Genomic DNA, 12,794 nt, shown 5'->3' with positions numbered 1-12,794 from the left:
CAGGAAGTGAGGGGCTGCTGAGGAAGGTCAGGAAGCACTTTAGGTTCATCAGAATTTTCTGTAGTCTTCTGAGACCTTAAGATTATATTAATTAATGTATTTAACCCTTCTGGTTAGCAAACCCTGTGTGGTGGCGTGTGCACTGTTTGTACTGTACAGCTAACCCTGTGAAAGAAATCAAGATAGTTTTGCACTGAACAAACAGCTTTGCGTTCATTGTATGTGCAGGTACCTATATGTGTGTATATATGTTAAAAAATGTACTTTTCATAATAATAACAATAGTCCTAAATTGTTAAAAATGAAATTGCATTAATGTCCTTCTGTCAGATTATTTGAAGAAACAAAAGCAAAGTCCTATTTTTTTTTTCCTTTCAATCTACTGTAATCAGTGTGTACTCATGGTGTCTCAAGCGTATCTCTTGCCTGCCCACAAGGCTCTAGGAGCATTGAAATAGGTAGAAAAGCTCCTATTTCTGTGTCGGTTTTTGCTTTCTGTCCCCTACATGACATTTTGGGTATTGCTTGGTTTGTGCTATGTTGAGTCTTCATCTTTTTGTTTTCTCTTCAGAACTTTTATAAGTTAATTTCACAAGAGAGGGCTACTTGTTCACTTTATCTTTCTGACTATATATAAGCTTAAGCAGTCCTTGCTGAAAAAGTTTGAAAAGGACACCGAGTGTTTTGTGCAATTTTTCTTTCATATTTAAACAGACATTAGCATGGTTCCTGTAATGAAGAAAAAAAAAGTTAAATATTTAATGTCATTGTTGTTTCTTTAGTACATTGTATTTCATGCTATGATTAAAGCTGTGACAGTACATCAGAATTTACAGATTATAGGGAAATGTATGCAAATGGTCTTCCTCACTGTCAGTTTTACCCTTTTACAGTATGTGATGAAATGTGGATTAAAGAGAGGTGGATTTCAAAAGGCGGCTTGCAGTTGGAAGGAGTTTCAGCTGTAGCTGCCTGGGGACTGACGGAAGAATGAACAGAGTAAAATGTAATCTGCAGAGAAACTTAAGCTCTTATTGCCTTGCTAGTTTATTTTTGTAGATTTTCTTTGATGTTTTGCTTGACCCAAATTAAAGCCATCACTAAAATTAAAAGACATGATAATTTGTCTGGATTTTTAAGAGACATAACAGAAAGCTACGCAACCATTCCAGTGATTAGCTGTTCTCATAGTGAAGAAACCATTGGTTTGAAGTGTGTTAAAACTCTTGTACTTCTGAGAAGGGCAGAGAGCCATTATAACACACATTGCTCCTTACCTAATGGTGCATCAGCTGGATGTTAAAGATAATCTCTTAAAGGTGTTGCTGTTTTCTGACTATGTAGTGTTGTTAAAGTGACAGAGGAGTGTCACCAAATCCAATGTTCGCAGTCTGGGGACAAGCCTTCTGAGTGACCACTTTACATTTCTCTCTTTAACAGGTTTGGGAAAAACCAAGAGAAAGACAAGTGCACGAGATGCCTCACCCACTCCTAGCACGGATGCAGAATACCCATCCAACGGCAGCAGCGCCGACCGGATATACGATCTTAACATTCCAGCCTATGTGAAATTTGCCTATGTTGCAGAGAGGGAGGATGAATTGTCCCTTGTTAAAGGATCCCGAGTGATTGTTATGGAGAAATGCAGCGACGGCTGGTGGAGAGGTAGCTACAATGGACAGATTGGCTGGTTTCCTTCGAACTATGTGGTGGAGGAGGTTGAGGAGGCAACCGCAGATTCACCGAGCTTTCTCAGCTTAAGGAAAGGCGCTTCCATGAGTAATGGCCAGGGCACCAAAGTACTCCACATTGTTCAGACACTGTATCCATTCAGCTCCGTCACAGAAGAAGAGCTCAATTTTGAAAAAGGGGAAACGATGGAAGTCATTGAAAAGCCAGAAAATGACCCAGAATGGTGGAAATGTAAAAATTCCAGAGGTCAAATTGGTCTTGTTCCCAAAAACTATGTAGTAATCATTAGTGATGGTCCTACCATTAACACTTCCCATCCGCCTCAGATAAGCTACACGGGACCATCTTCTACAGGACGGTTTGCTGGAAGAGAGTGGTATTATGGGAATGTTACCCGGCACCAAGCAGAATGTGCCCTGAACGAAAGGGGAGTGGAAGGAGACTTCCTTGTTAGAGATAGTGAATCTTCGGTAAGTGGTGCTCAGCCCAGCAGGCTTTGTAATATGCGATGCTTGGGTTAGCAAGCATGACAGTTAATAGCTTCTCTATCTGTAGTAAAGGGCTTTTCACCCTTAAAGAAGCAAGCGATGCTTCAGTGTTATCAGCCAACAGCTTACTGCTTGTGAGAATCTGTTACTGAAATGCAGTGATATTTACACTGAAATTTAACAGCTGTGCAATTTATTATCCAGGGTTTCTTAATTAATGGACAAGTAACTAAGTATTTCAGCCTTCAGTTTGACTTTTCATGTGTTCCTCATATGAAATCGTCCTCAAATTTGCAGTGCTACAAGATAAATAATTCTTCTGACTTGCAAATTTGGTTATTAATTTGATTTTAAAGCTAATTTCAAATGGGATCTTTGCATTGGTCAGTTTTGTTCTGCCTTTAATTGAATAATATAGGTTCTTTAAACTATTGATTAAAATCCCATTTTAATGTATTTCTGCTCTACTTACCTTATTACAACCTAAATAATCTAAAGTTGTTATTGTGTCTAGTTGTTAAGATTACGATACACAACAGAGAGGATCAAGTCAGCAGCTCATATGCTTTGTAAATTGAGCCTTGATGACATCAGAGAGATATGAGTTATCCTGATTAGGGATCACTGTAATTCTGAAAGTTCAAAATTAAAATTACATTGAAAGGCCTTTCATGTATGCTGAGGCCAGAGAATTTATAGCTAGAGTGCTCAAAATTTAATTATCCCTCGACTGTGATTTTTAAGAGGTAACAGATTTTAGTAATCCCTACTACATCTTTGAAAATCTATCAAAAAAAAAAAAAAAAGGCAAATCAAATCTGAATTCGTGATTAGGGCTTTTCTGCATTTATTGTTTCAGTTGTAGCGCCATTCCATGAAGACAAATTGTTGTTTAGTAGATGTATCCATCTAAGTATTTTGTTGCTTCATGTTTAAAAATTAAAATTTAATGTAGTTATATTAGCTCTCTCTTCTAATTTGAGCATGCGGTACTACTAAAATAAGTAAATAAGTATACCTTATACAGCTACAGACATCTATGTCTGTGCCATATTTGAATCGGGTTTCACTGTGCCCATATTGTTGGCTGTCCCTGGTTTACAGTGTAGATTGCAAAAAAAAACTAAAGCAGTGTCAACTGCACACAGTTTGAGCCATAATATGGTTTTTAAAAGATTTCTTAACTCTAGGGTCTTCAGAAGGCTGTATTGATTGCATATATCACTTCTGGTTAGAATTTGGGATGTTCTTTATCATAATTGTTTATAAATTGGGGGGAAACTGTTCCCATATGTTGTTCCACATGTAAGTGATTTCAGTAGGTGTTGGCATGACTGCATGCTGGAAAACAGTTTAAGTAAGAAGGAGAATTAAGCTTGAGCTCAAATCTGGAACTAAGGATCCTTATAGCTCCTGATACATTTTTGGAAGCATGTTTCACATTTCGTTTGCTGATTCTGTTCTTCCTAAATCACAATTTCAGATACTCAGAAGAGGTCCAAGAATTAAGTTAAAGTCTGAGGTAGTATTGAGGCAGATTCATTAGGTAGCACATACTCTCTCCCTTTAGAATAAAACTACTTTCCTAACGCAACTCATTAATAAACTAAAAGACAGCCTTCTAGATGAGCAGAATCCATCTTCTTAATTAACAGAGCCTGCATTTTTAATATAATGACACTAAAATGTGGGATTGGCTGGCATGTTGGCACTTGGTGAGAGAGAGATGAACAGAGGCTTCTCATGACAGCAGAACAACAGCTGAAAGACAAGGAAATTGTTAATTTTGTAGGATTTTCTAAATCCAAATCAAAATTTGCATTCTAATTTTTTTGAAAACAGTAGTAGTTTATTATTATTATTGAAGTTAGGACTCTCACTATTCCCTGAAATCTTCACAACATATGTAACATTATTGACAAACTACAATTCTGTAATAGTCCTGAATACTTTTTTCTAGATACAGTATTGTCTGATTAAATTTTTTTCCCTAATGAATCTGCTCTGCAGAAGACATGATAGTTTTCAAGCTACTCTTTCTTTGAAGCTGTGTCATTGAGTTCCTATTTCTGCTCTTAGTTAACTGTAATCATGAAATGAAGGCAAATGCAAATAAACCAGAGGAGAACAGGAAGAAAAACAAATTTAGAAAACATGACTGACTTACAGAGGCCTGGAGGAATCAAGTTTGTTTAGTCAACAGAAGAAAAGACTGCAATGGGGCATACAGTCTTCTAAAATGTAGAAAGTCACTAGAGGATTATGGTAATCATTAAATTACAGTAGTTCAGCTGTCTCTTCAAGATAGCATCCTGTCTGACAGGAGCAGGTGGGTATACTGGATGTGGTGTACCCTTGTGTTTCCTCCAGCAGCTAGAAGCTCCCTTTCAGATCTGGATGCATCATTTTGGATTATCCTGAGACAGTAGCTATCAATTTTCATGTGTCTTTAAGGAAATTTTCTTCTGTCTTTTAGGAAGGTGCCAGGAGGACAGTTTGAAAATTAACACATTACTTAAAATAAAAAAAAAGCGCAGCCATTTCTCAGTGCACGCCATGTCACAGTGACCACTGTACTGTGGCTCGTTTCTTTGCTCTTAAGAGTCTGCCTCTTGAGTAAACAAATTTCCTTGAAAGGATGCAGTAACCTTTTAATTTAATATGACATCATAACACTAAACATACTTGTATTCAAAACAGTTTCAAATTTGCTGCCTGCATTGTTTCTTGGGAAATTGTTGCTTGTGGACCACAAAGATTAATTCAGAATGTGGTCTTCAAGTTGTTTTCAGCATCTAACACTTACTGGAATCCCAGAAAATTTACTCAGTTCATATTGCAGAAAATTTTTTGCATACATGCAAAAAAAAAAAAGTGCTGAATTTAGGAACTTACCTTTTTTTCTTCTTTTAATCTTGATCTGGTCTTGCAGATCCTGTATTTGGGGTTTTTGAGCAATGAGAAAGATCGTAGTTATGCATGTAAATGCCTCCTTTGTCTTAGTACTGCTTGAGAGTTTCAATACTTACTAAGTTTAAAGAAATATTTCACTACATCTCAAACATTTATCTGTCCTGATCTTTATATGTCATGCCATCATATAATTTGTTTATGCATGTGAATTATAAAAGCATTAGGGATTGCCAGTTTATTTTGGGGGGGGGTTTTGGTGGGTTTTTTTGTTTGTTTGTTTTGTTTTGTTTTTTCTGAAGTGCCTGGAGTGATATAATAAGCAAAGGGACATACTTGATAGCATTGGGAAAAAGATCACAAAAGATCTATTTCAAACCTATTATATATGGAAGAAAGAAAGATTTTAGAAATAACAAATTCTTGACACTTACCATATTTCACATGCGTGACTATAGAGGCTGTTCATGCTGTGGCTAAAAGTCACCAGGAGTCTCTGCATGGTAAGAGCGAAAGATCTTGATTAGAGAGATCAGACTGACCAGAGTGAAGTTGTCACTCTCTGGTTTGCTCATCTTTCATCCAGACCAGCACTTCCCATTACACTGTGTTATGAACCCACCTATTAAAGCTGTGGATGCAGGGGTTATTCCCTTCTAAAAAGGCCCTATTGGTAAAACTTTGAGTCATCCTGCTGATCTCATGCCTGATTTTTGACCTCTTTTAGGGTTTTCTATAGCCTTCCATCACCATAGTTTAGCAAGTCACCTGTATAAAAGTTTTCCTTAGATTTCTTTGAGTTGTGCTCTTGTTACTGAGCTATGAAAAGCTCTCATTGGATAGATGAAGGCTTGTATTATTCTGTATTCACCTGATGAGACTGTCATGTTTTTCCATTTCAAATTTTAGTAGTTGCAAGATTTTACAGTGTTTCTGTAGATGTAACTTACCAGATGTTTGTCTTACAGCCAGATTCCTGTAGCCAAAAATATTCTCCTCAGTTACACTTAGATCTAAGGGATGCTGCCATAGTAGAGAATATCCTGAGATGACCTTTGTCAGGTAGCTAGGAGCCTGATTATCTTAATTAGTTACAAAATGCTATTATTAGAACCATAAACTTGTTTGAACCATTTAAGCCCATAGTTTATGTAGTAGGCAGGGTTACCTACTGATAATGTTTTTGCCAATTCTGTTATACCTAGGTAATATCACCTTAGTTTTGGAGATGTAAAGGAAGAGACTGAAGCGAAACATACCTGGGTAGAAATACTGTTTGTTCTTTCTGTTTTAGGCTGCTCAGTTGATAAAAACAGAAGTTTTTATTGTCTCGTTTAAGTAGCACTCCTGAACAACTAATGCAGATTTAATCTATGCAATCTCTGTACAGCCACCTCTACGCATTTTGAATTGCAGGCTCTTTAGCTGTCAGATTTTTGTTCTTTGTGTGTAGTGCCTAACACAAGGCAAACAAGTCTTGGCTGACACTGTTGGCCTGGGTTGGGTTGGTGATCGTCATGCTTTGAAGATCTAAGATTCCACTGGGGCTCTCCCCAAAGCAAATTTGGAAGGAAGAGGGGTTTGTTTCTTCAGATTCACTGGGGGAAACAAGTGTGCTTGCTAGTGCTGGAGCTAACAGGAAGCAGTAACAGGTTGTGGCTGGTGATGAAGGAAGGCAACTACACCACACCTCTAGCTTCTGAGCAGATCCTCGGCTCCAGACACCCTCAGACTTCAAAGGAAGCTTCTGTCAGGACTTGCAGTCCCCTTGCACTCAACTGCAAGTGGGGGTGGAAAGCTGGTGATTAGACAGACACCACTGCTTCATAGCCCTGCGATGTCCTCACCTGAAGCAGAGAAAATGCTGTTTTTCTCAAACCAGTTCTGTTAGCATGAATGAGCTATGCAATTTTTTGGACGATTTCAGGAGCAATTATTCATCAGGAAGTAACGGCTATCTTCTGCCAATAGGGTCACAGCTATCAAATTATAGTGACTGGTCATAAATGGGGTCGCAGGGTATATTATTAAGATGATACTGATGATTGTAGATGTGTTAAGATGATACTGAGGACTGTATGTCAGGCTGGATTTGTCAGTCCTTTGAGATCTCATTTAGCTTCTGTGCTCTTTGTCCAGTGAGGGTGACAGCAGAGGGAGGAGGTACAGGTTGAGAGCTTGTATGCTTTTTGAGGTGCTAATTCTGTAGCGTTCAGGCAGTCCCATGGGGTTTTAATCCTGCAAGTGTTGGATAGAAGCAATAAAATGTCTCAACTGTTCAAAAACTGAAGCATTTATCATGTTCTGTGACATGCTGTGATTGATGAGTACAGTGGCAAGGAGGAGAAGGTTTCTTTAAAAACAGGCTTAAGGAAATATCCTAGTGGTTTATTTTTAAATGGAAGAATAGAAATCTTATTAGAGCTGTGTTTGAAGATCGATGGACCCAATTCATGTTTCTGACCTGTGTAACGTTGATTTTGGAACATGGTGAACATTACATAGAGTGGAAGGGTATTTGTTTATATCTAAATGAGGTGGAAAGGGTAGAAAAAGGAGTTTTTAACCCTCCCAGGTAGTTCTGTCCAGCCTGACCTTAGACCTTTCAGCTATGATTTCTTTTTGGCTGGGTGACTGAGTAGAAGGAGGAGTGAGGGAAAGCCTGGGTAGGGAAGTGGAAGGAGTTGGGAAGCTCCAGAGCAGGCTCACAGGTGGGAGCTCAAAGGGTCTCTCTAGAATAGTATGAAGAATGAGTGCATGAAAATATCTTCCATGGAGGAAAGGCATTGCCAAGTGGAACTGGATTGAAAGGGGAAAAAAAAAAAGTTACAGGATCAGTAAAAGACTTTCAGAAGGAGTTATTTTTCCCAACATTGCTATTTATGATAAAATTGTCTTGTTTCATTCTCAAATGGAGGTTGTAAAGAGGGAACTTTTTTCCCCCATTTCACTTGTTGTCTCTCATCACTTTATAACTTGTCTTCATGATAAAGTTTTACATCTTTTTGGAAAAGGCAGTGAAGTTCCTGACCGAAGAAGTAAAATTGAAGGAGCATCTTCTTACCTGTTGTCTTCCATATGCCGTAGGCACCAGCTACTGTAAGGTCATCTTAGTCATAAGCAGGAGTTAAAATAAAGGAATCTGAAACAATTCAGAGAAATACTACACCTGCCCTGAAGAGCTGCAGATGCATAATAGCTAATCTTAAATTTTCTGATTTGGAAATTAGTTTAACTTGAGTTAAAGATCTTCCCGGTTATTATGGTACAGAAATATTCAGAGGTCCCCTGCCACAAAGCTATGCTCTAATTCTACTGCAGAATCATCAACTCCTCTATAGATTTCAGGGGTTAAACCTTACTTCTGATGTACCTTTATTTGGTGTATATGAGCCTTTTATTCCTAGAAAAGTTAGTGTGCAAACATCCAAAGGTAACAATTTAAGAGGGAGAAGGGAGAAAAATTGGCCAGCAGTTAAAACAAAATAGCTTAAACAGTAAATAAAATAAACAGACTTGGAGCAAATCCAAGGAGGACAGCAGGGAACCAATTCAAGCTGCATCGACCCAGCATACTTTGAAATGGTAATATTAAGAGCAGTAGTTTGTCTAGAGTTGTTTTTTGGTTTTTTAAATAGTCTTTTTAACCATTTTGCATGTTTGTTAGAGTGGGAAAGAACCAAAATAAAAACAAATGCAAGTCCAGTTGCTTTTGCTGTTTGTTCTTGTATCCTGTAGAAGTTACTACACTGAGGCCAATAAAGGGTTTCAGGATTTTTGCAACAGCTGGTTGAGCTCTTCCATTTCTTTGCACCGGATGATGGTTCTCAAAAGAGTTAGGTCAGCCTTCCCGCTATTTTTTTTAATTAAATCAGATCGTGAAAAGAATAAACTTTGTGACGTATTTTAGAGAAAATAAGCTATAATAGTGTATTCTATTTATGCATCAATCTAATTAGCAGCTTTGAGGCTGGGAAGAATGGACAATAGTTCAGGAGAATGTTCATTCATTAAAGTTATAATTAAAATGGCAGGAAAAGTATTTGATGTATTGTGAGATCACCTCATGAAGATCTAAGTCTGGCCAGTGCCTGGGACACAGGACAGTAGGTCAGAGGTCTAAGACCCATTCCAGCACCTCTCTGTGTCATTAGCATATCCTTTCTGGTCTAAAGATAATGATTCTTAGCAGACTCAAGGAGCTTTGAAAACTCATAATTTGGACATGCTGAGAACAACTGTGCTTTGTCAGAAAGCATTAAAGCTTTGCTGAGCACAAAGTGATTATTTAACTTATTTTTAAGCCTTTGTCATAAAATCTTTTCCTGTTCTAAACCAAATAAATTTATTTATTTGGTTCAGATTATGAACTTCCCATTTGTAAGTTCTTCTGTTTTAAATGAGGGCCTTTTGGTTACTGGTTTTTGTTTGGCGTACGCATTGCCCATGGAAGCAGCAGAACTTAGTCAGCAAGACTTGATCTTGTCTTTTGAATCCTAAGCAGCTATCTTTTAAGTGCTCCCCTCAATGCTGTCCTTGAAGAGACCCTCTGGACCTGCCTGGTGGCCTGTGTTTAGAGCACGGCAGTCAGTGTGCAGTTCAGAGCCCCTGCCCTAAATGTCTCCTCCATGTGCCCAGAGTCCCAGAGCTTCTGCAGAGCTGTGTTTGTGCAGGCCTGTGCTTTGTTGCCGTTTAATGGCTGCTGCAAAGATGTCCACTGCAACAGGTCCCCAGGCCTGTGTGGTTATGGCTGCTGGAGGGTTTGGCTGCACTTTGGGGTCTTATCCACAGTGCAGTGTTGGTACAGCGGGGTTAGCTTTAACCTAGTAGGGGAGGTGTTGAAAATAGGTTGGTCTTGGTGCGAGCTCTTTGCAGCCTTGTTTGTGATATTTCTGAGGCAGGGGTTTAGTATCAGAGCTAGCTGGCTTAAAATAGCAGTTTTCAAACTTGGAGCTAGGGATGAATGACAGGGCATGAAATGTATCTTGGGTGGAACACTGGAAACCCCAAAGATAGGCTGTTATGCTGATTTATTTCCGTCCCTTTCCCCCACCATCCCCAGTCATCTGCTCTTGGCAGTTGGGGGCGGGGGGGTGTTCTGTGTATTTTGATCTTTGGAATTGCTCAGTGCCTGAGGCAGCCTTCCTGATGGAGCCTGCACTGACCCTGCCAAGGACCAGGGACTCTGGATTACAGATGGAAAAAGTAATTCTCCTATGGGTGTTACGTAAAATAATTTTTAAAGAAGTGATGCTTCTGGATCTGGAGTGTAGTGGCTTGAGGCAGAAGAGGGCTAGTCCAGCAGTGTGGGGAGCTAGCTGCTGGCTTGAGCAGCACAAGAAGGGAAAAGCTGCTGCCCAAAGCCGAGGTGCGAGCCTGGGGTGTTGGGCCAGAGCCATATCAACAAGAACAACAGGAGCTTTGTTTGCTCTGGCCAGGGCAGATGGAATTGGAAGGGAAGGCAGAGAAGGCATTGGTACTAAAACAGGTGAGGGGGAGATGTAAGGGCCAAGATTTTGGGATAGGCAGAAGGTAGGGGATGCATGGGGCAGAGACCCACGTAATTGCAGGAAAAAACGACAGTGTTCCTGAGAAAATGCTGTCCTTCAGCTTACTTGGGTATGCACTTGGTGTGTATCTGACCCCCAAAATACAGTGTAGAGGACTCTGGAGCCTGTGGTTTCATGAACTGAAGTCTGGTGACAGCAGTAAGGTCCGGGGGCTCCCGCTCCACCCGACAAGTCCTCTGATGTGCCACAGCTGCACTTGGGGTTGTTCATAAGGTGGTGCTGTGAACCAGATAGTTCCTTGTGGGTTTTGTTTAGCCTGGATGAGTTCAAGTTCGCAGCACTGGCCCAACCAAAGCAGCAGTGTAGTGGCAATGGGTGCGGGGTGGGACCCGGGACTGCAGGAAGGCTGCTTCTGAAGTCTGGCACCTGCCTTTAACATTTTCTGCCTGAAGCCATGCCTTCAGTGGGCAGAGACCCTGCAGCAGGACCTCCAGAGTTGCATCAGGCATTACTTATCTCCATTAAGTCCTTGCTACAAACCCTGGGGTGTGCTTTTTATTTTTTATTATTCTGTTTTTCTGCTGGCTGGTGACACCCATTTCCGGCTACATCTTGTGGGGCAAAGCCCATACTCCCATCTCTACAGCTGGACAGCTGCGGTCGATGGCTAGAGATGGAGTTCAGTGGGAAGCAAGGGACAGTGTGTCCTTTCTACCCTCCTACAGCGCCATGTGGCTCACAAAGCGGAATGCTCTCATCCCGGCTGTTTGGATGACAGCACTCTCTTCGTTAAGGCAATCTGTTGCCAAGATGAAGAGATTTATCATGTTCTGTCCTGAATAACTTAATTAGGGCTTAAATTTTGTCTTTTGTGAGCAGTGGTTTGATGGTGAGATTTGGACTGTGTTTTCATTCTGAAGCTTTATCTTTTTTATTTAAAAAAAAGGTGTACTTTATAGGAGAAATTATTCCCCATACATGTGGTAATGAAGATGAAAAGTGAATGTTTTTGTCTTTTGCAGTGCACGGCATGAATGGCCCTCTAGTGGTCACGGCTCTAGAAAAAGCGATATGGGGAATTTTCTTCATCTCACCCAAGTAATATTGCAGTAATTGCTTTCTCCAGGACTCTCTAGCAAGGAGACCATACATGATGAAAGTTTTTCCCTTCTCCTTGACTTTCTCATGCTTCTAGATTGTGTAACTATGATAATGTTTGCAGTTTAGTCATTTAATTGGCAACTTCAGGCTGTGCATTTGGGGAGCTTTCACTTAACTCACTTAACTTTGCACATTAATAATGATGAGTATTATTTATTGACTAATAGACTATTGGGTTTCTTAAGTAGCTAAAGCACTGAGCTGTGGAACAAAGACTAGCATAAATTACCATCAGCTATGTGACACAGTTTGTTCCTAAAACCACAAAATTGCGCCTTCATTTTGTTCACTTTTATGTAATTCATTTTTTTTTTCTTTTTGAATTCTCAACAGCCCAGTGACTTCTCAGTATCTCTAAAGGCGTCGGGGAAGAACAAACATTTCAAGGTGCAGCTCGTGGACAATGTCTATTGTATTGGGCAGCGTCGCTTTAATACTATGGATGAGTTGGTGGAACACTACAAAAAGGCTCCCATCTTCACCAGTGAACACGGGGAAAAGCTATATCTTGTGAAAGCACTTCAGTGACATTGAAGATGGACTTGGCCACCTGGGCCTCTTATAACTCACAAGCCTTAGGTCCTAAATTCACTTTTATAGAGCAGAGCAATATCTGAAGCAGGCTTACGGAATAGGCTCTTTCTAAAGTGTTTGCTCTGGTGGTTGCTGTTTGTCCTTTTTTTTTTGTCTGTTCGGTTTTTTTTTATTTTTTGTTTGCCTCTTTTTGTGTTCCAGTTCTGTTAATCTCTGACCACCTCTCTTCAGGTTGAGAGTTTCCCTTGGGTGGCCGTGGCAAGCACTCACCTTCCCAGCTGAGTTCAAAACTCCCCTCTCCTGTGTACGTTTACATAGTTAGCTCAGATCAAGGAGGGGCGTTTTCAATTCAAACCAGTGTTAATCTGTTCAGATTGCTCATGCAGACAGAACTCTCCATTCAGAGACATCGGGCACAGTTTGAATGCACTGAAGCTGCAGCTACTTAAGTGAGAGAGAGTAGACATAACAGGTGTGGCTGTGAGTTCTGTAGCTATAT

At 40.0% G+C, this 12,794-nt stretch overlaps 1 protein-coding gene across 1 annotated transcript in view; it reads left to right on the top strand.

The window, feature by feature from the left end:
• The window catches only part of NCK2 (NCK adaptor protein 2), a 52,052-nt gene extending 39,530 nt beyond the window's left edge, over positions 1–12,522 (top strand). Inside the window, exons 3-4 of the mRNA XM_010081397.1 lie at positions 1,441–2,162; positions 12,095–12,522. Coding sequence (XP_010079699.1) covers positions 1,441–2,162; positions 12,095–12,289 — 917 coding nt within the window. The 3' untranslated portion in view covers positions 12,290–12,522. The remainder of the gene's footprint in view (positions 1–1,440; positions 2,163–12,094) is intronic.
• Positions 12,523–12,794: the final 272 nt, after the last annotated feature.

The sequence above is a fragment of the Pterocles gutturalis genome, unplaced genomic scaffold (assembly GCF_000699245.1).
Source record: "Pterocles gutturalis isolate BGI_N339 unplaced genomic scaffold, ASM69924v1 scaffold23059, whole genome shotgun sequence".
Taxonomy (NCBI): Eukaryota; Metazoa; Chordata; class Aves; order Pterocliformes; family Pteroclidae; genus Pterocles; species Pterocles gutturalis.
Note: the sequence above shows the minus strand (reverse complement) of the source record. Positions and strands in the feature narration are given on the sequence as shown.